Genomic DNA, 25,572 nt, shown 5'->3' on the forward strand with positions numbered 1-25,572 from the left:
CATAATCTACTTTTTCATGGTGGAAAATTCTTTCCCTCACCCACCCTAAATGCCACCAAATGCCACCCGTATAGCCAAGAGAGTGGAGTATATCTCAATGAAAATTACGTCAAGTCAAGAAACATTGCATTGGACCACGTAAATTATAAGTTTGTTGTTGTTAATATTATTTAACCTTAAAATGATTAATATAATTAAAAAGATCATAATAATTACCTTAAAAATTTTAATTTAAGTCATTGATTAAATTGAAGACCTGTGTTCTAAATGAATGTTGAAATTATCATGTTGAACATTTTTCATCCGAATTGAAACCAGGACCTTGATGTGTGAGTTTAATGGTGTTTACTATTTCGTCTACTAAGAAAATTGGAGTCCTAAGAGAACAAAATAAATGTCCAAGAGAAGTTTCTACACACTTGTTTGCACACCTTCATAGTAAATTTACAGTGCAATCACCATCAAACTCAAATTCACTAGATAAAAATTTACAAAGGTTAGGATACGGAACAATGGCAAACAAAACAAAACAAAACAAAACAAAGAAGAAGAAGAAAAAAGAACTAATGAGATTGAAAGTGAATCCTCCTAGGTTGAGAAGAAACAAAGGGAAGATTACGTAGTATGAGAAAACGAACCCTTCGAGGTACAGGTGCAGAATTGAAAACCTGTTCCACCATCCTTGCCAGTAACGCCGTGTATTCCTCCATCACCTCCGCTACAATCGCCACCAGTATCATCTTTCTAGTTGAATTTGAATCCAAATGAAATATGTTGTCGTATATATAAGAGAAAGTTGAGTCAACAAAGAAAGTTATGATATATAAGGAGAGTGGGTGACTTGAGTAGCTGGTAATATTTGACAGTTTTGTTAAAAGCGGCGCCACTGTTATTGGAGAGTCATGAGCCGGTTTCCGGTATTTTAGGTTTTCAGTGTGCTCTCTTTACTTACTTTAGTTTTGTTTTTGTTGGTGTGGTTTCTATCTTGATCTTATCCTCTTGCATAGCTTTATTTATTCATTTATTGTTTCTGGGAATTGTTTTTTAATGTCATTTTCAACTCATAAAATAGAAGAGAAAGAGACATGTGTATGTGGTCATGTGAAGATGATGGCATGGCATCATACCATTGGGAGGTTTTTTTTCTTTCTGATCAAGTAGTATGCCGTTGACACTTGTGCCGCCACATTAACGGCTAATTAATTATCCAATTAGTTTAAGGATGTTGCTAATGGTCATTGGTTAAAGATTCAAAAATAAAAATAAATTAACCAAAAAAGAATGGGTGTGAAAATAAATTGACTGTGACAAATTATTCACCTATTGTCTATGTTTGGAAAATAAAATAGTAGATAATTCATAAGTTAACCACAACGCATAAGCCAACACATTAAACTTGTAGTGTTTGGAAAATTTTCGATTTACCACTAGTGTTTTTTATTGCATTATATGGTTTCATAATCAAAAAAGTGGTTAATTAGTTGATGAATATAAAATAATATAAAAATATATTTTGAATTCATATTTTTAATAAGATATCAAATATGAAATTGAGAAAAAGAAATATGTTATAAGCTCAAACTTACTTGAAGTGAAGTAGTAAAAAAAAACTATAAATCCGTGAAAAATAATGTTCTAGTAGAATATATTTTTATGAACTTATAAGTTATCTATGCTAAAAATAAAACTTTGCAAAACAAAACCATGATTTTATTGAATGCTCCATCCGTTTTAAAACATAAGCAAATTTTACTTTTTAGGTTCATTCAATTAATGATGTATGTGGTTTATAATATGGACCACATACATCATTAATTAAATGAACCTAAAAAGTAAAATTTATTTATATTTTGAAACGGAAGAAGTACTCAACATCCAATTATTTGTCAAAAAAAAAAACATCCATCCAATTATTTGACACGAACATCGCTTTTATTATTTGACGGTGACACGAAATAACTCCCCTAAAAAAAAATTGCCTTATCTAAACTCAATATGTGATGCTTGTTGCTAGTGTTTTTCTAAATTTGGTATTTACCGTCCGGACACTATGACTATCTATAATTGCATTTTCCACAAAAAGGAAAATACAGTAGTTTTATCTACTAGTCAACTTTAGACCATTTACAATGGCCTATTGAATGCCATTTTCAATATATTGAAACGATTAGAGAGGGATATTGAAAATGAGAGAAGAGGAAAGAGGTGATGAAAGGGTTAAACATATTGAAATTTTGAACCGAGAGGCCACGCGTCGCGTTTCTGTTAGCCAAGCTGAGCGCGTGTGATGCACGCGCCGACAGGGCGCGTCTGTAGTAGGTTGCCGCGGAGAGAGAAGGTTGTTTGGATAAAGTTGTGACATGTGGTACTTCACGATTGGCTGCTTCGATTTTTATCTTCTTAATAATTTGGACTCGATTATTTCATTGCAAATTTTTTTTTTTTTTTTTTTACCAAAATTCGTGAATTTTTATTCTCTACAATAGAGACTTGGATCATTTGATTTGGACACAGAAAAAAAAAAAAAAAAACAAGTTTTTCACTCTCTTAATCTTATTATTAGCATTTCTTTTGATGTTTTAGTCTTTATTTAGTGAAATAGATCTCAATAATAATCAATTCAACACCCAAAATTTTTTTAATTACCTATTTAGCTACCAAAATCCAAACAATTATCAACACCCAAATCAATTTTCCAACCAACATCTTCAAAACCCAAATCAATTTCCCAACCAACATTCTCAAAATCCAAATCAATTTCCCAATCAACATCCTCAAAACATGCCTAATTTTGGTTTTCATCAAATTTCAATCACTCATCATCCTCTGTTCCAAACAACTTTAATTCATATCATAGATCTATGATGGGATATCCATCTCAAACACCCCATTTAATGATTATATGTCAATGGTGAATGAAAATTTTCAGAGTGTTGGTGAATATCCTGAATATTCAACACAAATAAATCGCGGTGGAATGACAAGAGCTAATGAAGTCACTCCAATTCCAGAGGATACAACTCCTAAGAGCAAGAGAAATCCGCAACCAGGATGGAACACTGAACAAAATTTGGTGCTAATTAGTGGGTGGATAAAATTTGGAACATGCAGTGTTGTCGGGAGAAACCAGACAAGTGAAACATATTGGGGTAAAATTGCTGAGTATTGTAATGAGCATTGCTCATTTGATCCTCCGCGTGATGTAATTGCTTGCCGAAACCGTTTTAATTATATGAGCAAAGTAATAAATAAATGGATTGGTGCTTATGAAAGCGCTAAGCGTTTGCAAGGAAGCGGTTGGTCGGAAGATGATGTTTTGGCAAAAGCGCAGGAATTATTTGCATGTGGGAAGAATGTTCAATTTACTTTAAAGGAGAAAGTATGTCCTGTAATATGGCATACTATCTAGCTGATGGTATCTACCCTTCTTATCCAATTTTCGTCAAATCAATTAGACTTCCTCAAAGTAAACCCGATAAGTTATTTGCAAAACATCAGGAGAGTTGTCGGAAGGACATCGAACGTGCTTTTGGAGTGCTTCAAGCTCGATTTAAAATCATCAGTGAACCAGCTCGCTTGTGGGACATAGCCGATTTGGGTATCATCATGAGGTCATGCATCATATTACATAATATGATTGTTGAGGATAAACGAGATACATATGCTCAACGTTGGACCGATTTTGAGCAACCTGGGGGAAGTGGATCTAGTACACCGCAACCATACTCGACCGAGGTGTTACCAGCTTTTGCAAATCATGTGCGTGCTAGATCCGAGTTGCGTGATCCAAATGTTCATCACGAATTGCAAGCAGATCTAGTGAAGCACGTATGAACAAAGTTTGGAATGTATCGTGATTGAAGATGATTTGTATCATACTAAATAAATTATTTGTGTGTTGTATGCTTAGTTTGTTGTCTTGCATTTTAAGTTATTTGTGTGTCGCGTGCTTAGTTTGTTGTATTGTATTTTAAGTTGAGAAAATAAAAATAAATTATTTTACAAAATTTTGTTTTTCCAAAAAAACTAAAAAATGAATAGTTAATTGTATTATTTTAATTTAATTATAATCGATAATTTTATGTAATTATAAAAACAAAAATTAAATAAGAATAAGAAATAAAAAGTGGTGGGGTAGGGTGTTGAATGAAAAATCATTGCAGAGGGTAAAAGTTAAATGAGTGTTGAATAAAGAGAGAGAAAATGATGTGGAGTGTTGGAAATTAAAAAAATGGGTGTTGAAGGGTATTGAAAGAAAAAACCATTGGGGATGGTCTTATTAGGCAATATTTGGCTATAATTGTTCAATTCACATCATGTACAGAAGAGAAAACAGGTTTTTTTCCCCAAGATCGATGTTGTAAATATGTGACACAATTATTCACCTTTGATTTAAAATTGATGGATGAAATGATTTGCAGTGGACTTTTAAATTTGAACAGTTTGATATCAAATCAATGATTGAGATTAAGTGATCACTACTGCCAGACTGTGTGCTTTTATAAATTTAGGCAGTCTAAATTCATATCTATTTTGCATCTGGATTCAAGATTCTTATGGGTGGTATGAATGGGTTCCACTGAATATATTATATTATCTCACACTTCCCTATTATTTAAATCATTCAACTACATTTTCTAAATATTCATACTACTCTCCAAAACTTTAAAACGGGTCCCACAAAATTTTATAATATACATCACAATTATATTTTATATTAATATATATAGCACCTTTTGAGGTAATAATTAATTTTATATTAGTTTATAAACTCAACAAAGAACAAAGCCACGGTAGGAATGCAGTGCTACGGTTGCCTCAATATACCATTGCCAAAAGGCCAAATATCTTTACCACATTGACACAATGGCTTTGGGAAAAGTAAAACCATTGTAATAGTCAACCGATGTGTATGCTCTTAGACCATCCAAACAATGATGGTGTCTCAAATTTTAAGACTTCGTATTTATAGGTACTCTCAAGTACTCTCATTAAGGAGAAATAATTTTGGGTACCTGTAAGACATAAAGTCTCAATGAAGACCTCAAATCTTAAGTGAGATTTACATTTTTAAATGTTAGAATTTTTTTTTTTTGAAGAAGCTAAACTAACCCCTCAAATTGGTGCAAGAGAGAATCGAATCCGAGACCTTGAGAAGGAGCATACTCCCAGATCTCAAGTCAATACCACTAGACCAACCCAAGTGGGTTATTAAATATTAGAATATTGAAATGTAATGATATAGAGTTATTAATAAATGATTAATTTAGTCAAAAAAATTGATTAATGAGTTTCGTTTAAGATATTTGTGTACAGTGTTGGGTTGGAGGAATTATGTGCTCATTACATACTACTATTAAAAATATATTAATAGGTAATGTGTACACTTGTCTTAAATACCTAAAACTGGATGACTCTATTGTGGATGCTCATTATAAATGCTTTCGTTAAACTTGAAGCAATTACCATGTGATGTGTACACGTGTCTTAAATACCTAAAGAAGTAGTTGAAGTTGAAGATGTATATTATGCACAACACAATGTGCAAGAGTAGTTTGCTCTTTCATCCTGCTTATCTATATTGTGGTCCTGCCACTTGTTTGATGCACTTAATTAACTTGTCTATTATTTGATTTGATTGGGATCACGTGAAACTAGTTTTAAAATGCATTTAGGTTTTGGTTAGAAATATGTAGGGAAGAAAATGAATTGCATCAAGGTAGGATTACACATAAGGAAGGCCATAAATGATCTACTTGAATCATTGGTGAACTATTTGAGATTGGCTTGTTCAATGTTGGATTTAGCTTGTTTGTTTAAGTAAACAGAAATTCAAGCTTAAATTCCAAAAAAAAAAAATTGGGGTCATATTTTCTGGTGGTAATAATCACACACCTTAAATATAGAGAAGGGGAGAATAGTTTATTCAAAGAACTTTCGGACCAAATTAGTATTAAGTATTACACATAAAATTATTGAACTAATTAACAAATAATATTAGAAACACAGAATGTTGAAGTTTATTTTGCAATAACGAGTAAACATTAACATAAATTTTCTGATAAAATTATTAAACAGTTTGCTGTACAAGTCTCCAAGCACACCAAAGGCAGTTATTCTTTTCCTTAGAAATGATAAAATCACAAAAGCTTAATATGTTAACCCATTATGAAGCAATCCTCAATTCATCCTTTAGCTTTTTCTGCTGATATATGAAATATATTGAAGATACTCTTATTGCCTTCCAAGTTATTCCATCCACTTTATTCACACAGAAGACAACATTTAACTAGATGTAATTCAGCTCTTGTAATATAAATATACTCACATAGTCACAATACACCCAAAATCCATACACACTTGTGTTATTAAGAGAGAAAGTTTCATTCAAGTACCTCATAAACATGCATTCAGAGTCAGTGAAGTCAAGTCAATCTCCCCCTGCTGAAGGTGAGAAGCACAAGAACCTGGATAGAGAAATCAGGGAGATGGTATCTGCCATCACTCACCGTGTCACTGGTTTTCATAAACCCGGCTCCAGCCATCATTTGGACAATGAGGATGAACAGGGCACTAGGATCATCACCCTAGCAGGAAACAATGAAGGAGCTACTCTGCGGAGCGAATTGGATGCAAAATCAGGTAAATATTCTTCTCATGATGAGGCTGAAGCATTGAGCACTTATGTTAACAGCAACTTCCAGGCCATCAACAATTCCATCATGCTGGGTGGTAGTTACCATGCCAATGATCCTGGTGTGCACATGGATATTTCAGATTTCACCGAGCCTCCTCAAAATCAGCAAAAGGCTGAGAAGCATGGCAAGAAGGAAAAGAAGGACAAGAAGAAAGGGAAAGAAGGTTCCAAAAGTGAACATTCTGATTAATAAAGCTCTATAAAGATTATGATCAAACCTATATATGATGGAGTGTATAAGAAGAATAAATGCAATCTACACCGTTTTGGGACTAGAACTTGTGTCCACTGTTGACCACTGGTTAATGTATGCTTGAAATAACCATGTTTTCCTAATGATTATTTTTTATTTTATTCTTGTGCTTGTTATTCGCTTGTTTGTGGTTTATTAATCATCAAGAGGACAGGAAAGTTACCATTTCCATGCTAAGAAAGATTACACACACCGGTTGTTGAATTTTGAGTCAAGCCTCCAAGCAACGCAGAAAATTAGTCGTTGTAAACATTCATGCATAATGTAATGAACATGTGTTGCATTTCAAAACTGGGCATAGCCTTTGAAAAACGATATGCATCATCATTGTATCATGAATTACTAATCCATGAGTTTCAATCCATTATTTGAAAAGATTACTCTATTTGAGAAACTATCAGCAAATAACATTAAATGTGCACACAAAAATAACTGCAGTAAACTTCATAGACCGACGAAGCATATCAATATTTACACAAAGATGTATCAGACGTAGATAAATGTCCACTATATCAAGAGCTTCCAGGTTCAGCCCCATCATGTAGGGCACAACAAATTGTAGATTTATGATGCCCTTGGTAAACCTTAATATCTTCACCAGTTGTCGTAGACCAAAGCCTAGCGGTTGAATCAGAGGAAGCTGCAATGACAAAGTGCATTTGCATAAATATTGGATTAAGCAATAATTGATTACCAATAACAATAATTGTACTCCACCGATAGACTATTTTGCTAAATATGAGGAATAAAGCAGGCAAATGATAAAATCGGGAAAAAGTAATTTATGTTCAGTTATGACTCATTACGCAACCATAAAATCAGTAGTTATAAAAACAGTCGTAGATTTGAGCAGTCGCTCAAAGTCACCATGAACCACCAGTGTTTCAACTATTACAATTTTCACTAAACGTTTTTTTCTTCATCTTTTCTTCTCTTTTAACTAAAAATCTGGTCTGATAGGGTATCATAAAACACAACTTACAGAGTATATTATTTGTATAATAAACATATGGAGAGTGGATTGCTGCACTTATATAATGAAATTCATCATATTAATTTAATTTTCCTACCAAAATTACATAAATAGCTAATTTAAGTTTGTCCCAACACTCTGCCGAGCATTTTATAAATCTAGATTATGGAAGACTAAATGATTATGTTTTGTTTTTTACACAGTCCATAAGATACTTAGTTTTCTTTAAAGAAAGATAAACAATCAAGGTTAGCAATTGGTAAATAAAATGAAAGACCAGACAGCCATCTAAAACTAGACAAATTTGTAATTTGTTGAATCAACCTTATCTATACTTCATATTTCCTGTGAACTGAAGGATCAGGGACAATGCATAAGATAAGAGCCTGTTTCTAAGTAACAACTAACAACTACATAATAAAAAGGCTCTAAGGAACAACTATATGATAAAAGCCTTTTTAAACTTTTTTGTACCGGTATCATCAAATTATTGCAGAAGTTAGAAAACCATAAGTATTATCACCTAGTCTAAGTGATTGTACTAATGTGACAAGATAAGTGTAAAAAACTATATATAACAGTGTTCAAAAGGAAACCCATTTATATATCCAGTTCCTGGACGTGTATAAGAGCAAAAACCAAAAAAATTACCAAGTTCGTACCTGTAATAAGGTAGGCACCATCCACTGAGAAGACACAGTCCCAAACCCAACGCTGATGACCTGGGATGTACAGCCAACCTCGTTTAAGGAGAATGAAATTTTGGGGAAAGTTGTAGGGAATGAAAAAACACTAGATTATCACATAATTTCATGAATTACCTATCAAAGTCTTCTCTAGTGTAAAACCATCAACATTCCATATCTTAACAGTATGATCAGAGGATGCAGTTGCCAAGTACCTAGAAATACACCAAGAAATATTAACATCTTAAATGAGCGAGGTACATTAAGTTAGAAATAGAGACAATGAGATTCAGTCCTGGAATGATTAAAGTGGTCTCGAACCAGCCACTCTACCATCATAAATAAAAACAGGAAATGTTGATTTCTAGAGATGCGGTCCAATTAAACAGTTTTAACTAAATTTTAAAGACCGGGACACGTGCTCTATTAGATGTTTGATGTTTCCAGTTCAAACACTTTTTTTACAACTTGCATATTGTTAACTCAAACAAAAATAGGAATTGAAAAATTATAAACCGCATTGTATAAGCAAAAAAAGTGCACCTCCATCTTCACGGCAAGAGAGGTGAATATGACCGTAGAAGCACACATGAAATATTTCTATTTTTTATAAAAGGCGGCATAGTCTCCCATAGCTTATATTCATAACAGTAACATAGCATGTGCAAATTCAAATAAAACCAATTAAGTAAAAATTGTGTCTGAAGTTTTTGCGTTGCTTGCAATGAACCGATATCTTGGCCATTGTTACTCACTATAATCAAAACTTGTTTCGGTGAAAGAAAAATATGACATCTAATTTTTTAACTTTTTAACAAAGAAATCGTTAAGATAACACTTCTACTTTTTATAGTTGTTTACATTCATTTAAGAATCTATGCAGTTGCTAAGAAAAATTTAAAAAGGTTTAGTATAATAGAATGCATAACATTGCTCCATACTAATACTGGTAAAATTACATAAACTTACTCAGGGCTTGTTTGGAAATTCAGTTATGTGCTGAAGTGTTAAAGACTAATCACAGAAATTTGTTTAGTGCTTGATGCATGGTGAAAATTGAACCAGGTAAAAATGTTTTGGAAATATTGGAGCACACGAGAACTCCTTGCATGTATTCAACCTAAATACAGTTGTCAATATCTCCCATTCGCTTTTACTTAATGAAATTTCAACTGTTAAATGATATATTTTTAAACAATACAAGTTAAATACTTCAATTTTAATCACAATTTTTTTTTTCAATTCTGACTTCTGAGATTTCAATTGTGGCAAACGGACCAATATTTGTAAATTTTTTACAATTCCATTTTTTATAATTAACAGACCTTATTACCTAAAAGCTTAAGCACTAACCTTTTCACTTGACCACATCCTTTTCAATTTCCAAACTTAATTTAAAAAAGGAAGAAAATAAATAGGCAAAAGATTAATGCATTCTTTCTGACCTATGGGGGTCACAAAACTCGGGGGATAAAACACATTTGAGGATGTAGCCATTGTGCGCTTGCAGCTTATGAAGAGGCTCAAAGTTTGTCATTGTCTGCACAAAATCATATTCCAATGGTAAAAATAAGTAAAAAGTGCGACGAGGATGACATTATTGAGATATTTTAATAACAACCTGAGTCCCTCGCAACAGGCGCCACACATAACACGTGCCATTATTATTTGCTGCTACTACCAAGCTTCCATCCCACATCACTGTTAGAGAGCGTACAGCTGTATCAACCTCTGGCACCTACATAACACCCAAAATTTTAAAATAATGTCCCATCTATAATTTTTGTCGACTGATGAGAGAGAAACAGACATAGTGAGGAGCACTGGTCAACCTTAGCCTAAGGGAATCATGTACAGTAATCCAAACGATATAGAAAAGAAAAAGCAAATACAATTTGGAGAAGCATGGCTATTGAGTGTATATTTGAATTAGAGTGCAATTGGGAGGTAAATGAGAAAGAAACATGTGTTTGCACGATGAGCAACAAGAGTTTACAACTACAAGGTTTACAATTCAAATATTGCATTATTTCTAAATATTATTTCAGATTTTTTTTTTTATAAGAACCGTATTTGGATTTATTTATTTATTCTTTGCATAGAGAATATTGAAAAATCTATTCTAAACTGATATCCATATACAATAAAAGAGTTCATAAATCATACCAATTCGCAACTGCATGAATTTGCCGTCAAATCCCACACACGGATATTGCCATTTTGATCACCAGATATTAGTTCAGTCTGTTAAACACATACAAAATCAGTGAGAACCATGGAGCAGAAACTTATAACAAAAGCAATCCCATTTACTCAATATTGAGCCTTGTCAGAATCCAGATTTAAATACCAAAGAATCAACGAATAATTAAATAAATCTCATAAAAGTGACGAGTAACTAAATGAAATGAAATAATTATACAAGCAAAAAGTCAGCGTGCTGTAAGGCCAATTTAGACCTAATTATCTCTTCTGAATATTTAACTAGAAAAAGCATCTACATTTTGGAGTATCGTTTTAATTAATGCACCAAAAAGTCAGAAATAGACTGTATAGCCACCAACAAATAGTGAAACATAACCTGATTTGGGTGCAACACAACAGTGTTAACTGCTGCACGGCTTTCATATTCCCTTTGACAACCTGGTGCCCTGCACTTTTGTCATCAAATAAGCAAAGTCTATTTGACCAAAAATTTGAGGTCTATAAAATTGTTATGCAACATGATGTCTGCTTCACCTCAAATCCCAGATTTTAACAGTGCCGTCCTCTGAACCAGAATACATCCAGTTCCCATCACACTGGAACCCAACTGCCATTACATTACTGGTATGTCCATCATAGCTCATTACCTGCCACACAATCAGGAACATAAATTATTTGGAACCAAAAAAAGAACAATTTTTTGAAGTAAGTGTATCAGTTGGAAAGACATACCGGTTGAGGGCTATTTGAATTAACATCAAACAGCCGTATGTGAGGATTACCAGCTGCAGCTAGGTAGCGCTTATCCGGGGTTATCTCCAGCCGATTCACTTGCTATACAAAGTAGATACGTCAAAATTAGTACCACAATATGGAACCTAAAATCACCAAAAGATGTTCCCCATGATAAATTAGTAGCAATCAATCACCATCTAACAAAAGGCATGTGTACAAACACTAAAAACAGGTAAGCTACAAAATAGTAGCACATAATCATAACTTCAAAACAAACATATACGTATAATATAACACATTCAACAGACGAAAAAATCAGCTAAAAATCTAATTGAAATTTGAAACTTAAAAATAGGATGTCAGAAAGTTTATGCAAGCAAACTTTTCCGGACTAGGCCAAACCCAATCCACTAATGAAACATATCACTACCGACCATGCTACAAGGATGCCCTAGAGACGCGCCCAAGCAAGTCGAGAGATGTAATCATGACCGTATGATGACAACCACATCATGGCCTGGCAATAGCTATCTCCCAAGACAGTTGACTAATTAGGGTTTTCACCCGATAAACCATAGAGTTCACCTCATAAAAGCTAACCCATGCTCTATAGCATCGACACTTCTGATGGAAAGGCTTGTCTCGTGTCCGACACAACACTAACACGTGCAATTAAGTTCAATTAATTCCTTTTTTAAAATTTTTACCGGTATCCGTATATGTGCTAGTCTCATAGAACCTGTGACTCAGGTTAAGGTACACATTCTTTAAACCCTAAAACCTCACACTCTAGATTCTAGACCAATTACTGACTGATCATCAGGGTGTTTCTAGGTACGCCACCCCAGACGGACAATCTAGTTCCACTCCAAATCACAAACTTGAATCCTCAAATTTCACATAAAGCACATGTTTAATTGTATTTTGGTTTCAGGAACTAAAATAATATCATACAAAAACTAAAAGTACCCCAAAACAAATGCAAAAATAATCAAATAAAAACTAATAAAATGAATGAGAAAAATGGAATCAAACCGAATCAGGATATTGAATAGTCCGGTAACAGCGACCACTTTTAGCTTCCCAAAATCGAATGGTGTGATCATAGCTAGCAGTGGCGAGTAACACTGATGGTTGACTCATCCTAATCCACGAATCTTCCTCTTCTTTTTTTCTTTTGACTATCATCAATGTACATTTATCTCTAACAACACAAAACCTAATTTGATTGAATTCATCAGAATCTATTCAAATTCATGAACGTTAATGGAGTAAAATTATATTGAAAAAATAAAAGTGTGATGCGAAATAAGAGAATTGAAATAACCTGATTGGTGGCAGTTACCGCCGCCGGGAGATCGCGGTGTCCGGAGGTTTCTACCGCCGGAGGCGACGGTGTCTGGAGAAAGGTGTGCTAGTCAGTCAATTCACCAAAATCATCATGACTCGCGTGCGTTCTTTCCTTTACCAAAACTAAAACACGCCGTTTTCACTTTGGAGTGATTAATTTTAGTGTCAACAGTTTTTTAAGACTAATTTGATGATTTATTTATTTTTACATGAGAGACGGTTAGAAATAAAGGTTAATACATGTGATATGGGAGTTTTTACGGTACACCTTTAAATTAAGATGTATCGGTACATTTATTTCATAAATCAATACGTTAATGATTATTTTTATGTAATAAAGAGATATTTGTTGACTTTTATATTTTAGAAAATATTATTTCATAAGAAAAAACATCATTTCATTCTTTTTAAGAATCATACAATTTTTTAAAAATTTTATCGAAAAAATAATCAATATTCACTATATTATGAGTAATAAAAATAAAAAAACATTGAATTTTGATTTGCGGACACTTTTGATAAATACAATATAATTATAACTGATAGAAAATATATTTTTTTTCTAAAAAATAACTCATTAAACTATTAATTTAATATGTAGATGTACCGGTGCACTCAATTTTGTTGAGTGTATCGTAGAAATTACCCTGTAATATATGTAATTTTCCGGTTTTCGCCCCTATAAAATTTTCGGTTTGAATTGCATCCTTGTAAAACCTTTTTTTTTCCAGAAAACACATCTCCCCCATCCAACTCAGCAAATTCGCTTACGTGGCGCTGATTTGGCATTTTTTTTTTCATTTTTTATAATTGGCCAAGTGTAAAAAATATATCCACATCAGATTTTATTTTTAAAAAAATCCAAAAAAATTCAGTTTTTTTTCCAAAAATCGAAAATTAATTTTTAAAAAATTCAAAAAAAAAAATTAAGATTTTTTCCGAAATATAAAAAAAACAAAAAAATAGTCATATTTTTTACCAAAAAATTTAAAAATCGAAAAAAATTAGATTTTTTTTTTCAAAAATTTAAAAAAATTAGAAAATATAATAAGATTTTTTAAAAATTAAAAATATTTTAAAAAATTCTGGAATTTAATGTTCAAAATAAAATAAAAAGCAAATTTTCAAAATTACAAAAGAGGTCAGATTTTTTTAAAAAAAAAAATCTGAAATTTTTTTAAAAATCTGTATACAAATATAGAAAAAATTCAGATTTTTTATTCGAAAATTTTATTCCACAATTTTAATAGAATATTGGGAAAAAAATCATTTCATTCCACAGATATAAGATTTATCATTTCTACTTCCTCTAAGGAAAAGCTTAATTCTAGGAAAAATGGAATTTCCACAACTTTTTTAAAACCCTCTAAATTTGTATCCAGATTTTTAAAAATTAAATTTTTTTCCAGAATTTTTTTAAAATCTGACCTTTTTTTATAATTTTGAAAATTAAATTCCAGAATTTTTTAAAATCTTTTTAATCGAAAAAAATCTTAATAGTTTTTTTTTCTAATTTTTATTTCGATTTTTCCAAAAATTATGACTATTTTTCTGTTTTTTTATATTTTGGAAAAAATGTTAATATTTTTTCTGAATTTTTTAAAAATTATTTTTCGAATTTTTGGAAAAAAACTGAATATTTTTATGATTTTTTCTAATTTTTAAAATTTATTTTCAAATATTTTAAAAGTAAAATCTGATGTGGAAATTTTTTTTTACACGTGGCCAATTAAAAATAATAAAAAATGGAAAAAAATGCCAAATCAGCGCCACGTAAGCGAATTTGATGAGTTGGATGGGGGAGGGGTGTTTTCTGGAAAAAAAAGTTTTACAAGGATGCAAATCAAACCGAAAATTTTACATGGGCGAAAACCGAAAATGACCTATATTACAGGGGTGAAAAGCACTATTAACCCTTAGAAATAATAAATGTTTTTAAAAAATTCAATCCATTAGTTTGTTTCTATTATTGTACTTTTTTTTTTTAAGGGTTCTATTATTGTACTTATAAAGTGTATTGTTAATTTAGTCTTATCTCAACACAATTATTATATCTTAAACTGTAAAGTGATGAAGTGATCAAAACACAAAGTTTTCAATATGACTTTTTAAGAATAATCTTGGAGGTTCTTTTTCAACTTAAGTTATAATAAGAGTCTATGGCTTTGCCTACTCAAAGTCCTCCTCAGATACATATACTCAATTATATATTCCATTGTATTAATAGGTCAAGCTTAAAATAAAGTTTTTGACGGATTAATAGGCATGAATTAGGCTTTAGTTTTTCAAACTAGGTCTGACTTATTTAAACAAAGATCAATCTGACCCAGCTATTCCCACCCCTAGTTGCTATCATATAAACCAGATGCAGAGGTGGTGGGTGAGGTGGAGGTCGATCAACCGAAGAGGGACTTGTAACATTGAAGTTGACATAAAGGGAACAAGAAACACCAGGCATGTTGGTTGCAAAACTAGGTGGAGGGTGGTGACAATGGGGTTGGATGTGGGTTGGTGGGAGATGAAACAGGTGCAACGTGGGTAGTGACAGTGGTCGAGATTTGGGATTCAACCCCCTTTGGACGATTACCGACCGCCACAAAGGGAAGAGACAACAAAGTCATGACAACATATGAGTTTGGAGAATCAAAACACAACTCATAATGATGTATATACAAATAAGAAAAAGAGGAACTGACACAAGGATGATGATGAAGTATACCTTTAGAACCCCATTAATGATAACAATTTAGTCTTAAGATCTTAATAGTAGAGTAATTTGATGAATTTTATATATATTTTGAAGAATATTATTATATTTATATACTTTATGCATTAAATTAAGGAGAGAGTACCAATAGAGCGCGACACAAGTGTAAATATTTAGGTCTCTTAATCATTTGATCCAAAATTCGATCACTAATCAATGCGTATGAAAATAAATTTGTTGAGAGATGTTAACCTCTTAAATAAATCTCAGTTATCTTAAAATGATTACTCTCAACAGTTACGCATAAAAGATAACTTGTTAACAACAAAAATAAAAAATGGAAAGGGTGATATTTATCCCACTATGACTAAATTGAAGGAACTTCACTTTGCTCTTGTGAGAATCTTCTTGATGATGACGACCCTTTCTTACTACTTTAAATTGGAAAATAGTATCTTTCTAGCAAACGATATTGGGCTTGATACTGACCTAATAAGATCAGATTATGAAATCTACTTTATAATATCATGATTCATGAACTCAGTATTATTTGTTTTAAATCATTATGAAAGTCTGGAGATATTTAAGAATGAGGAGTCAAATCTCAAGGACTAGTTTAACTGATTTGAAAATATCATATGCTTTTTCTACGTATCATTCTTATACATGTCATCCCCTCTCTATAATTAACATCTCACACTTTTTTTATTTTCGTCCTTTTCTCTTCTTTTTTCCCACTCATTCCTAACCACTCTGATTGGAATGGAATGTGGGAGAATCATTATTCATCTTTATCATAATCATAATTTAACTATATAAAAGTAGGGTGTACGAGTGATAATGATGGCTTGCCAATTATTCTAAAATCAAATAAAAATTATAATGAATCAATTCATTGTTCCACTTTCACAATTCTTCCATTTTTTTTCCATTACATTTCACACAAGAGTACAACTTTTTTTTTGGACGATACTTATAGTACTAACTTGTTTCATTTGTTCTCTTTGATTTTTTGTAAAAATACAAAAAAGTATACTAGCTTTTTTCTGGTGTATCCTTAAGTAAACACAAACTCAATTGAGATTTTCACGAGAATAAAGTTGTTTAGCAACTCCTTAATTAACAGTTAACATAAACAAATACATATACTACTTGATGTCAATGTTATGAAACCGTGATTCACAAGACACTGTTAAGTGTTGTATTTGAGGTTCTTGTTCCTTTGTTTCTTCAGCTTTCTCCGCTAACATAATCAAACGATTCTTCATCTCCTTGCTCTTACCCCATAGAAGAATGTATAATCCAAGCATTACCAAGATTGACCCCAACACACTAAACATTGAGAAATTATTTACATTAACATATGTATAATAAATACACCATAACATTGTTTTGTTTAGGCAATATCATAAGATTGTTAAAACTTAGCTATATTTTCTTGTATATAACTATATGACTCTTCAATTTTCCCTTTATATTGATACATATTTTCTAAAATACAACTCAAATGAGGAGATCAAACTTCAAAATTTAGAGAGAAAACTTAGAACTAAAAGAGATAAAATTGGTTATACTTTTCCATTAATTCTAATGAGACAGTACAATGCTGGTATAAGTTGGTGCATACTAGTAGGAAAATAACTCCAATTACATAATAACACCTAACTAACTAATAAATTATGTCTAAGATTCTCTCCACAAAAAAAAAATAGATCATGTCTAAGATATTATTCTTTTATCCTCAAGATCCTATCTCTTTCCATTATTTTTTCCTCTTACATCACTCCCCAAAAATATATAATACACTTTATTTTTATCATATTTGTATTTTCATTTTTAAAATTAATTAAGACATTTGATTTGAAAATCGGTTTCTTGAAAAATATTTATTTACTTTCAAAAACACTAGTATAAAAAAATGTGTGGTAGTGTTCAAAAGAGTGGTTAGCATCATTCCAATAACTCTCTGTCTCTAATACACTTTATATAGAATTCTAGAATTATTTCAAGGGTCACATTGCACAACTTAAACATCAATCAATGCATCATTTTCTCTTCTCTCATTGACTTTTATGGTCTTTTCTCTGTCATATTAATTAGCAATTAGTTTTTTTTTTTCCTTTCTTAAATGGACCATAGAAACAGATTTCAACGTTATTTTAGGAAGAAACAGATTTAAACTTACGCCCAAGAAGAATAATAAGGAAATGCGTTGAAAGAAAACGAGAAGATGGAGATCAGTCTTTTATGATTCTTTAAATTCCTTAAAAAAAATGAATCAAAAATAAAACTTCCATTGGAATAATTATTGTTGCGTTGCTGGTGGTGATTCAATCCAATATGGTGTTAAACAAGGTTTTTCCAAAAAGCGCAGCATCACAGTTCAATTTGGAACCGACGCCGGAAACTCTCCCATGTTTTCAGCCGCGTGTTTGGAACTTTCATTTCGATCATTCGTCGACGTGGTGAGGATGAGGTTTATGACTGTTTCCATTATGTTAAACAGAATCCGAGGAATGGAACAACAAGTGTCGTCGCAAGCTCAATGGGTAGAATTGGTGGAATGTTATATTCATTGCTAGCGGTGGGTTTCGTACATGGATGTCATGAAACTGCAGCTGTTCTTTTGTTTTTAATTGTAGCTCGTTTCAGGAAGATGTGTTATGTTCTTGAACCACCATTCTAATCAAAGTTTAATTTTCAATTGGAGAAAGAATCTCGTATATTTCAACACAAATCCTTTTTTTTTGGAAGAAAATAAACCTGAGTATTATTTAGTTTCAAGAAAGGAGCTCTTTAATATGGCACAGAAAATGTGAAAAAGTTAATAAGAGAGAGAGAGAAAAAAAAAGTGCATTAACTACTTCTTAAGCTCTGTAATGTGCATGCAATGTTGCACAAGTTAGAAAAACTCTTATATTAATATCATATCATATCTAAAAGGGTGGAAGAGTAACAAGAAAATAAATGGAACTGACCTTCCAAGATAGAGCTGCTCATGTAGGACAGGGATATCAATCAAGGCTGCCATTATTTGAACAAATGGGCTAAATGCTGCTGTAAAGACTGGACCCCTCTTCTTAACACACCATGACATTCCCACAAAACACAAACCTGATCCAATTATTCCCTGTAAATACAATGTTTCTATTATTATTGTTCTAATTATATTCACCCTTCCATAATCAATTTTCATTATTCCCTGTAAATACAATAACTCAAATCATAAAAAGAAAATACTATTAGACACATATCGGCCTAACATGAACCTTGACTTAAAACATTTTTTAATCTAATAATAATTATTATATTTTTATCCTAATGAGTGAAATAGAAAGAGAACTTACAGCGTACAAAATAGCGATTATTTGTATCTTTCCTCTTAGAACCCATATAGACAAATCATGGTCAATGAACAAGCAAATTACAGCTGATTGAATAGCTCCAAAGAAACTCATGATTGCTGTGCTAGAATACTGGCATGGATATCTTTTGCTTATTTTAGATTGTAAAATGAACCAAGAAGACCAAAAGAGAGTTCCCAAAATCAAAGCTATCACACCAATAGTCCATTTCTCTGGTGTCCTTGTAGCTGCTAGCTTCACTGATGACTCATGATGAGAAAAATTAAATAAACCCTTTCCTTTGTAAAGTGTCAACATCAATGCACCAACTATACACACCAATGTACCAAAAATCTTGGCTCTACCACTGTTGCATTTGATGTTCACGGTCTCTATTCTGTAGTAGAAACAACAGCATATATCAATCCATGGTGACTTAGTACATATGAATCACTGATACAGACACAAACACTGGACACGATACTGACACCGGTAAGAGTACATGAATAGCACAGCTTTGATGATTCTTACCCAAATGGCAATGCCAATAGGAAAGTGACCACAGGCACCATGTTGACAAAAGCACAAGCAAATGTAGCAGAAGTGTATTGAATCCCCAAGAGGAAGAAGTATTGTGTGACTGAAGCTCTATAAAGAAAGTATACAATAAGTATCTCACTACAACCATGGCTATATTGGAAGTAAATAAGAAAAAGTGCTAGGGAGATAGATGTAACATAGTAAAATGTGTTTTTATATGACTAACCCAACAACGGCACTGAAGAAGAGGTAGCATAAAATTCGGAATGTTAGCGGCGGTCTGCTATTTCTGCAACAAAAATAAGATCATAAACAAAATATCTATGATTTTCTTCAAGTATATATACACAAATTTAGTGTGTGTTTGGTTTCATGTGAAGTTGAACATTTTTACACTAAGTTTAACATCAAATTTGCTTTTCTATTTTCAGAATAAGAACATCCTAACATAAATCACTAACATCAAAAGTTTACATATTCTAGCATACATCTTCAAGATCAAAAGTAGCTGATTATTATCTGCATGCTAACAAGATCAATGATTTGTAAAAAAAAAAAAAAAAAAAAAAAACGGAAGAAGAAGAAGAATACTATTGAAGCATGGACTGAAGGTACATACCTTTCCCTAAAGTATCCAATTGAACCTACAAAAATGGTAGCAATAGAGAGACGGTATGTGATAAAAACCAAATGGTTCATTCCTTCATCAAGGACTTTCTTGAGAAGAATATTCACAACCGCAAAAGAAATATCAATTGCTATCATTATCATAAAAGGTTTCCATTCTTCACAACTCTTCATTTCACCAATGCAATTGTATTCAACAACAATGCAAATTCAATTCTACTTGATATGTTGTAATTTAGATTAGACCTTACTGTTGATTTATATAAAATAATATTCCAGAATAAGTGGTAACAAAGCAAGATTAAATTCTGAAGTCACATCAAATACTTTACTCTACTATTTATGCTCTAAGCTCTTCCTTTTGCTTTTTTTTGACTGATCCTCTTCTATAAAATTATATTTATTCCAGAATCATTTTAATGGCTAGTACAAAATATTATAGGTTGATTCATAATCTATGGCTATGATATTGTTAGCCTAATATAGGCCATGAGTTTTTCATTTACATATTTCATTTAGGCATGTTTGGATAACAAGCTTAATTTACAGCATATAGTATAAGCGCTTATTATATATATGTGCTTATTATAAGCAACTTTCACAGCAAAAGATAAAATGAAGTTGTTTTCACAAGTTGAATGAACATGGCTCCACAAGTTGTTTTCGTAAGTTCTCCGAAACAGCTTCACAAGTGCTTACGTCAGTTGATAAACTCAAATAAGTTGGTCCAAACATGCCCATAGGTAAGAAGTAGCTTATGTTCTTTATGTTTTATCCTTCTTTTTTTTTTTTTTTTTTCCTCTTGGTGGACAATTGAACCTTCTATTCTTTGAACATTGAAAGGCATCTTTTTGGTGGGAATGTAGTAGTAGAAATGGTGCCTCTCCCTCTCATATGTACATGGCATCTAATACTTTTTATCTTTTTGAAATTGAATTAGCAACAAAGCCACCTTAAAAAATGGAAAGTAAGAACAAGTTGTCAAATCTTAAAGCAATTAAATCACTTTTAAAAAAACAAAGGAAAATAGTGGTGCACAAAGCAGGGGAAATTTGTAAGACATGGACAGGGGTGGTCCAGAGGGTGGGCGGGAGGGACGACAGCCTAGGGCACTATTATTTTAGGGGCATCAAAATTATTATTTTTACTTAGTAGTTAGTACTATATAAATATATATCTTTTTAATTCGGTTTGATTAATTATATTGAGAATATTATTTTAGAAAACTTTGATTATAAATGAATCTTTTGTAACAAAAAATGTAAGAAGAAAACTATTGAAATAATAAAAAGGCTAAAATATGGTTTTGGTCTCTACATGTCTCGTTTTGGTTTTAGTCCCTGTAATTTTTGTTTTTGTTTTTTGTCCTTGCAAAATATTTTGTTTTTGAAAATAGTCCCTCTAGGGACTATTTTCAAAAGTAAAATATTTTGCAGGGACCTTTTTAAAAATCAAAAGATTTTGCAGGGACAATTTTTCTAATAAATAATGGCTCAGGGACAAAAGGAAAGGTAGAGAAAATAGAGAAACACTCTAATATTCTCAAAGAAAAGTTATATTACTTGAATGCTTCAATGCTTGATTATCTTGAGTATCTTGAATGTCTTAAATAGAGACTTCCACATTATTCTAGAGACTTCCATATTATTCTTGATCATTCTCTATCAAATAGGTTCAGTCATCATGTGTCACGTGTGCAAATCATCACAAAAGTGAGACCAGAGACCAAAACCAAAACGAGACATATTTGCATGGACCAAAAACAACAAAGAGACCAAAACTAAAACAAGACATATTTGCAGGAATCAAAACCATATTTTAACCTAATAAAAAGGACACAATTTTATTGTTTCGTCCAGGGTATCAAAAATCTTAAGACCGACCCAGAACATGGACATTATGGATAAATGAAAATGAAGTTTCAAGTGGTTGTGGCATACCTTAGGATTAAGAATTAGATTATTTGATTTATATTTTATAGATGAAATCTCAAATATTGAATTATTTGAAAATAGTTTCAGTTTAAACTTTTTCAAAAGAAATAACGGCTTTCAAAATTTGTTGTGAGGTCTTTAGTATATATATAAAAAAAAAATGATTTTTGGATCATGCTAATGTTCTAAGAGCACATTTTAAGAAATTTAAGCTACATGAGTTTAACTTAGTTGATAGAGATATTGCATTATATATGTAGGGGTCGGAATTCGAACCTTAGACATCTCACTTATTCACTTTGAAAATGTGAATTTACAACCATTAAACTAGTTAACCAAAGAAAAAAAAGTTTAAGAAATTTAAAAGAGAATTTTGTTTTATAAATACAAACACTAATCAAAATAATAAATACATCATTTTTTATGCAAAAGTTCACTCTATTAACTCAAGCATGAAGGGAAAAGTTACTTCACTATATAACACCTCTATCATCCATGAATACCAAAACTTCATATCATAACATAGATTCATAATCTATTCAAAATCAGTTGAGTAGCATGTTATCGTTATCATGTCATTCAACCGACTCTCTAAATGTTCAATTTTAAGGTACCGTTTGGCCCGACTTTTTTTCAGCTTTTCTAAGTTTTTAAGGAGAAGTTAGGCCAAACACAATATCAATAAAGTACCTTCGAAAAAAGTACTTTTTTTAGAATGCATAAAATTGAATGGAATGAGCTTTAACCAAAAGTTGTTGAATGCTACTTCAAAAAACTATTTCTCCCCAATTTATTTCACAAGCACCTCTCTTCAACTCCCGCCGGCAACCTTTTGTTTTATTTTTTCAATATGCTTTTTTCTTCCTTTTTTTTTTTTTTTTTTAACCGGTCCATTTGATTTTTTAATGAGGTTCCATTTAAGTTTATTATCTATTTTTTTAAGGAATTTTATTATCTTTTTATCACTTATATATTAATTTCAATATCTTTTGATCATCACAACCTCGCAAATATTTGTATTCACGCTGTCAATGAATGGCACCGAATATTTTTATTCCCTTTCTTCAACCACGGAAATACACACACACGTTAGCGTTTAGAGTAATACTTTATGTTCTTCTTTCTGTTTTTTTTTGTTATGCTAATGCGTATAATTTTTGTTAGTGTTGTGTAATGCGTATAATTATTTTTATAAAATTTTGATTTTAATTAAAAGTACAAGTGTAGTTGCCTAAAAAAAATTATACTTATATATAATTTACACATTTGTATTGTAAGAAACTATGCATATCTTTTTCTTATTAAAAAAACTAAACATATCTTTTTCAATGACACCAACAATGTAACAAATATAATATTATATAATATAAATTCTTATCTTTTTGACCAACACTAAAAATATGGTATTCTTATAACAAAATTTGTTATAGAGTATAATTGAAAAAGATACTGTACAAATTTGTATTCATGTTACACAAAATAAACGTCATTGAGTAAATATAGTATTGGTAAAAATATATCTTTTATATTTTAAACATTTTTTCCCTCCAAAAAATATTTTAGACATTTATTTATTTATTATGTTAATTCATAATGAATTCAAAGTTTTTTTTATTTATAGACAATGCATAAATATATGCAAGGTCCCGGGTTCGAACCTCAGACACCACCAAAAAATAATAAATTCAAAGTTTTGTACAATATTTTGCCAAACAGCTTTTAACTCAAAAATAACTTTAGAACTAAAAAAAAAATAAAGAAACCAAACAGCTTTGACCTTTTTCTTAAAGAGCTTTATTTTAACTTTGTTTTAAAGTAGCTTTTGGACCGAAAAAAAGTCTGGCCAAACAGTACCTAAGCATGAAACATTTAATGAGATGTGACTTAAAAACATGTTTATAAGTGGTAATGTGGTACGATACTTCTCATCTTACAAACATTTTTTTTATAACGGTTGAGTTAGACTCCTACTCAAATTCTAAGAACATTCATGTATAAGAAAATTTTAATAATTTAAAAAACTGAATAAAATTACATTGCATATTTTGAACTGAACCCTATTTTAAAAACAATTTAAAAAACAAACCAAACTACTAGAATCAAATGCAAAACCACATCTTTATTTTGAAAATAAAAGCAAATAAAAAATGGGGAGGGAGGGAGAGAGAGATAAGAGAGAAATAGGGAGAGAGGGAGGGGTAATATTAAACCAATTTTAAAATAGATCGATTAAAAATCGGATCATAGTATAAAACCAATTTACAAAATTGAATTGGTTCTAAATTAAGGATAAAATGACCTAAAACCGGTTAAAGAGTTAACGGATTTTTACAAAAGTGACATTTAGGAATCAAAACAATTCATTAATGTCGTCCAATTTAACTAGAAATTATACCCTATACTCCTACGTCTATACCCTCACCCCTACAAATTATAAAAATAAAAAAATCAATATTACCCTTTTTGTTTTTTCACCCTCACTTTCAATCTTGATGAATTCACCCCCACACAGCAGTCCAAATACATTATGCGGAAACCTTTCTTAATCATTTTCGGTATGTAATTTCTTTCTTCTTCCAGAAAGCAATACAAAAATGAATCTACAATGCAATTAAATCATTATATTTTAAATCCCTTATTGCCATGAAACCCCATCATTGACTCCATAGAATTGATATTAGGCATAACCTGAAAAAGGATTTAACGAAGGCTCATCAATAGGTTGATGCTTTCTTTTAGTTGATTTTAGGCATGAACAAAAAACAAAAGACCCGACGAGAATTGCCTGAAAACATGGTTGGCAACTTGGCATAATTGATTAACGGAAAACAAAATTATACAGTGAAACTAGAAGTCTATGAATACGTGTTCCGAAACAGAAATCCAGAAACGTCGTTTTTTTTTTCATTTTCCGAACACGTGGTTACATATCAAAATCTTCAGAATCAGGAACAGATCAAAATTGCAAAAAGGTGGTTATTGAAGATCCGATCAGGAACTGGAGATTACGTTTGATTTTATTCTTTCGGGAAAGTGCAATGATATTTGAACAACCATTTGGTATAACCTACTTGACAACCTTCATTTTCTCTCTTTTCATTGGTCAAAAACAATGGAGAGAGAAAAAGGAAGAGAGAGTAAGAATATAATGTGAGTATGAGAGAGAAAATTGTCTAAAAAAATTGTCACAAAGTGGTTGTACAAATATCATTTCTCTTCGGGAAAACTTAGTGTTTTAGCTACTTTTGTAGGTGGGACAGGGTGAACAGTAACTTTAAAAGAAATTTCAAGAAAATATTAATTTTTTAACTTTAAATAGAAGGATAAAATTGGCAATTCAAATAAAATGTCGGGGTGGAAGTATAATTGTTGGGGTATGGGATAAAATTTCCAATTCAACTTAGTTTATGAACCACGAAGACAACCAATACATTATGATATATATGGTATGAAATGAATTAGGCAAAACTTAATCCATTTTTACAAAATTAATATTAAGGTTAAATACGATTTTTACCTTA

At 31.4% G+C, this 25,572-nt stretch overlaps 5 protein-coding genes across 5 annotated transcripts; 2 read left to right on the top strand and 3 right to left on the bottom strand.

Moving 5' to 3' along the window:
- Positions 1-328: 328 nt before the first annotated feature.
- LOC25486001 (uncharacterized) lies at positions 329-996 on the bottom strand. The gene has a single exon (XM_013607144.3). The coding sequence runs from the start codon at positions 738-740 to the stop codon at positions 564-566; it is 177 nt and encodes a 58-aa protein (XP_013462598.1). The 5' UTR covers positions 741-996; the 3' UTR covers positions 329-563.
- Positions 997-2,908: 1,912 nt separating this feature from the next.
- On the top strand, positions 2,909-3,409 carry LOC112419259 (glutathione S-transferase T3-like). The gene has a single exon (XM_024776468.2). It carries the CDS (start codon positions 2,909-2,911, stop codon positions 3,407-3,409), a length of 501 nt encoding a protein of 166 aa, XP_024632236.2.
- Positions 3,410-6,268: 2,859 nt separating this feature from the next.
- Positions 6,269-7,131, top strand: LOC25486003 (uncharacterized). Its single transcript, XM_013607146.3, has one exon. The coding sequence runs from the start codon at positions 6,405-6,407 to the stop codon at positions 6,885-6,887; it is 483 nt and encodes a 160-aa protein (XP_013462600.1). The 5' UTR covers positions 6,269-6,404; the 3' UTR covers positions 6,888-7,131.
- Positions 7,132-7,210: 79 nt separating this feature from the next.
- Positions 7,211-13,061, bottom strand: LOC25486004 (target of rapamycin complex subunit LST8-1). The gene is made up of 11 exons (XM_013607147.2): positions 12,877-13,061; positions 12,585-12,768; positions 11,547-11,648; positions 11,349-11,461; positions 11,191-11,260; positions 10,776-10,853; positions 10,231-10,347; positions 10,055-10,149; positions 8,745-8,824; positions 8,586-8,645; positions 7,211-7,590 (listed from the first exon to the last, which is right to left on the bottom strand). Exons 2-11 carry the CDS (start codon positions 12,735-12,737, stop codon positions 7,463-7,465), a joined length of 996 nt encoding a protein of 331 aa, XP_013462601.1. The 5' UTR covers positions 12,738-12,768; positions 12,877-13,061; the 3' UTR covers positions 7,211-7,462.
- Positions 13,062-16,483: 3,422 nt separating this feature from the next.
- Positions 16,484-20,662, bottom strand: LOC25486005 (WAT1-related protein At3g30340). Its single transcript, XM_013607149.3, has 6 exons — positions 20,110-20,662; positions 19,717-19,779; positions 19,482-19,598; positions 18,954-19,347; positions 18,585-18,736; positions 16,484-16,938 (listed from the first exon to the last, which is right to left on the bottom strand). The coding sequence occupies exons 1-6, from the start codon at positions 20,289-20,291 to the stop codon at positions 16,755-16,757; spliced, it is 1,092 nt and encodes a 363-aa protein (XP_013462603.1). The 5' UTR covers positions 20,292-20,662; the 3' UTR covers positions 16,484-16,754.
- Between the last annotated feature and the right edge of the window lie 4,910 nt (positions 20,663-25,572).

Source organism: Medicago truncatula, chromosome 2 (assembly GCF_003473485.1).
Source record: "Medicago truncatula cultivar Jemalong A17 chromosome 2, MtrunA17r5.0-ANR, whole genome shotgun sequence".
NCBI classification, from domain to species: Eukaryota; Viridiplantae; Streptophyta; class Magnoliopsida; order Fabales; family Fabaceae; genus Medicago; species Medicago truncatula.